Source organism: Elephantulus edwardii, unplaced genomic scaffold (assembly GCF_000299155.1).
Source record: "Elephantulus edwardii isolate Elephantulus edwardi_28Jun2011 unplaced genomic scaffold, EleEdw1.0 scaffold00002, whole genome shotgun sequence".
Classification (NCBI taxonomy): Eukaryota; Metazoa; Chordata; class Mammalia; order Macroscelidea; family Macroscelididae; genus Elephantulus; species Elephantulus edwardii.
Window position 1 is genome coordinate 25150712 of NW_006399752.1, and position 1905 is coordinate 25152616.

Genomic DNA, 1905 nt, shown 5'->3' on the forward strand with positions numbered 1-1905 from the left:
TCACTTGTTATGCATCAGAGAGTTGGACAATGATTAGGGAGGATAGAAGGAGAATTGACGCCTTTGAGCTGTGGTGCTGGAGAAGAGTATTGACTGTACCATGGACTGCCAAGAAAACAAACAGATTCATCCTGGACAGGGTTAAACCAGGCTACTCCTTGGAGGCAAGGATTCTGGGGCTTCATCTGTCATACTTTGAACATGTTGTAAGGAGAGACAGGTCCTTGGAGAGGGACATCCTGCTTGGTAGGGTAGAAGGACAGTACAGGAAGGGAAGACCCTCTATAAGGTGGATTGATTCCATGACTGGGGTAATTGGGATGGGTGTGTCAGAGGCAATGCGATTGGCACAGGATAGAACAGGGTTTAGGGCTGTTGTACATAGGGTTGCTGTGAGTCGCAAACAACTCAACGGCACATAACAACAACAACAATAAAAATTATAAATTATGTAGTTATCTTTAATGCCTCCAAATTTGCATTTATTTTAATTTGCATAAATACTAAATTTTCACTTTAGCCCATAGCTATGTTTATATACTCTTTGTCACGTTATGCCATCACTCTAAATGGGTTTTCATTATCTTAAGGTAACAAGATGGAGGAAGTTCTTATTAATGAAGAAGCAATTTTGAACCTCATGGAAAACAGTCAGACTTTCCAACCTTTGACCCAAAGACTGAGAGAGTCACCAGTTTTCAGTAAGTAGCAATGCTTTTGTAGGCATCAGTATTTTAAACTAAAATCATTAAATTTGTTAGGAAAAGTTTTTAAAGAGGTTTTATTTCTTTGATTTGAAGAAAGTAATGTTGCATGTTAAATCAGTGCTTAGTCTAGAGTATAAAAATGAAACAGTGTTAAAATCTATTAGCTTTGGGTTTTGTTTCTTTACTTGATGTTTTTGGGGGTTTTTTTCTGCTAGTTTATTTACAAAATTCAAATACATTGTTTTTCAAGAACAAATTCTTTCCATTTCCCTCTTCCCCCCCCATCAAATTGTACAACCCCATGATTAATCCTCCCTTTGCCCTGTACATCCTCATCCCTCTGGTTCCAGCCTCTCCCATCCCTCTTGGACACTTGCACTCCTTCTAAAATAATGATTTTATACAATATTTAACCTTGTGGGACTGAGGTAGTTCACTCAACATAATGTTCTCCAGTCCCTCCCAATTTAAGTAGTAATTTACAAAATCATTGCGCCTTTGTGCTGCGTAGTATTCCATTTACTTGTGGTTTTATAATGAAAAATTGTACAAAGAATTAATTTCTTTCCTCTACTTTTTTTTATTAAATTTTATTATTTTAATGAACATTTACAGAGATTTTGGGTTTTTATTCATTCATTGTTGCACTGTTTTCTCTATCCACCTCCCCAGTTCGTTCTTCTTCCCCCCACCCCCCATGAAAGTCTGTTTTAATTGTCCAGTTGCTACAGTGCTTGTCAAAGCCAGTTCTGATTAATCTCCTTTGTCAGTGTGTCCATTGTCATTCCCTATCACTCCTCCCTGAGAGAGACTTCACTCTGATTCATAAGGAAAAGGGGATGGCGTATTCTCTTAGCTACTTCCTGCTGAAAAGGGACACTGTAGGTTTCAGAATGAAGATCTTTTCTCACTACTCTAAAGGGTCCCTTTGGCAATAGGAAAAACATAGACTATTATGGAGATTGATTTTGGAATTTAGATGCACTGTTATCAGTTGTTCATATCCTTGAACATGTATCATGAAAGTGTTGCAGCCTAGGAAGACACAAATTGAACTAAAAAGTACGTGAGTCAAAAACTAAAAAGCAATAATATTCCAAGTAGAGGCTCTAATAGTGGCACAAATCAGCTTACAGAGGGAAGGTAGTTCTTACAATAAAAGGCCTATAGACTAGCACTTTGTCTGTTATACTATAAA

General features: G+C 37.5%; 1 protein-coding gene across 1 annotated transcript in view; it reads left to right on the forward strand.

The window, feature by feature from the left end:
• The window catches only part of REV3L (REV3-like, polymerase (DNA directed), zeta, catalytic subunit), a 229381-nt gene that overhangs the window by 130554 nt on the left and 96922 nt on the right, over positions 1 to 1905 (forward strand). The window contains exons 10-11 of the mRNA XM_006879036.1: positions 212 to 220; positions 591 to 701. Of these exons, the coding sequence (XP_006879098.1) occupies positions 212 to 220; positions 591 to 701 (120 nt within the window). The remainder of the gene's footprint in view (positions 1 to 211; positions 221 to 590; positions 702 to 1905) is intronic.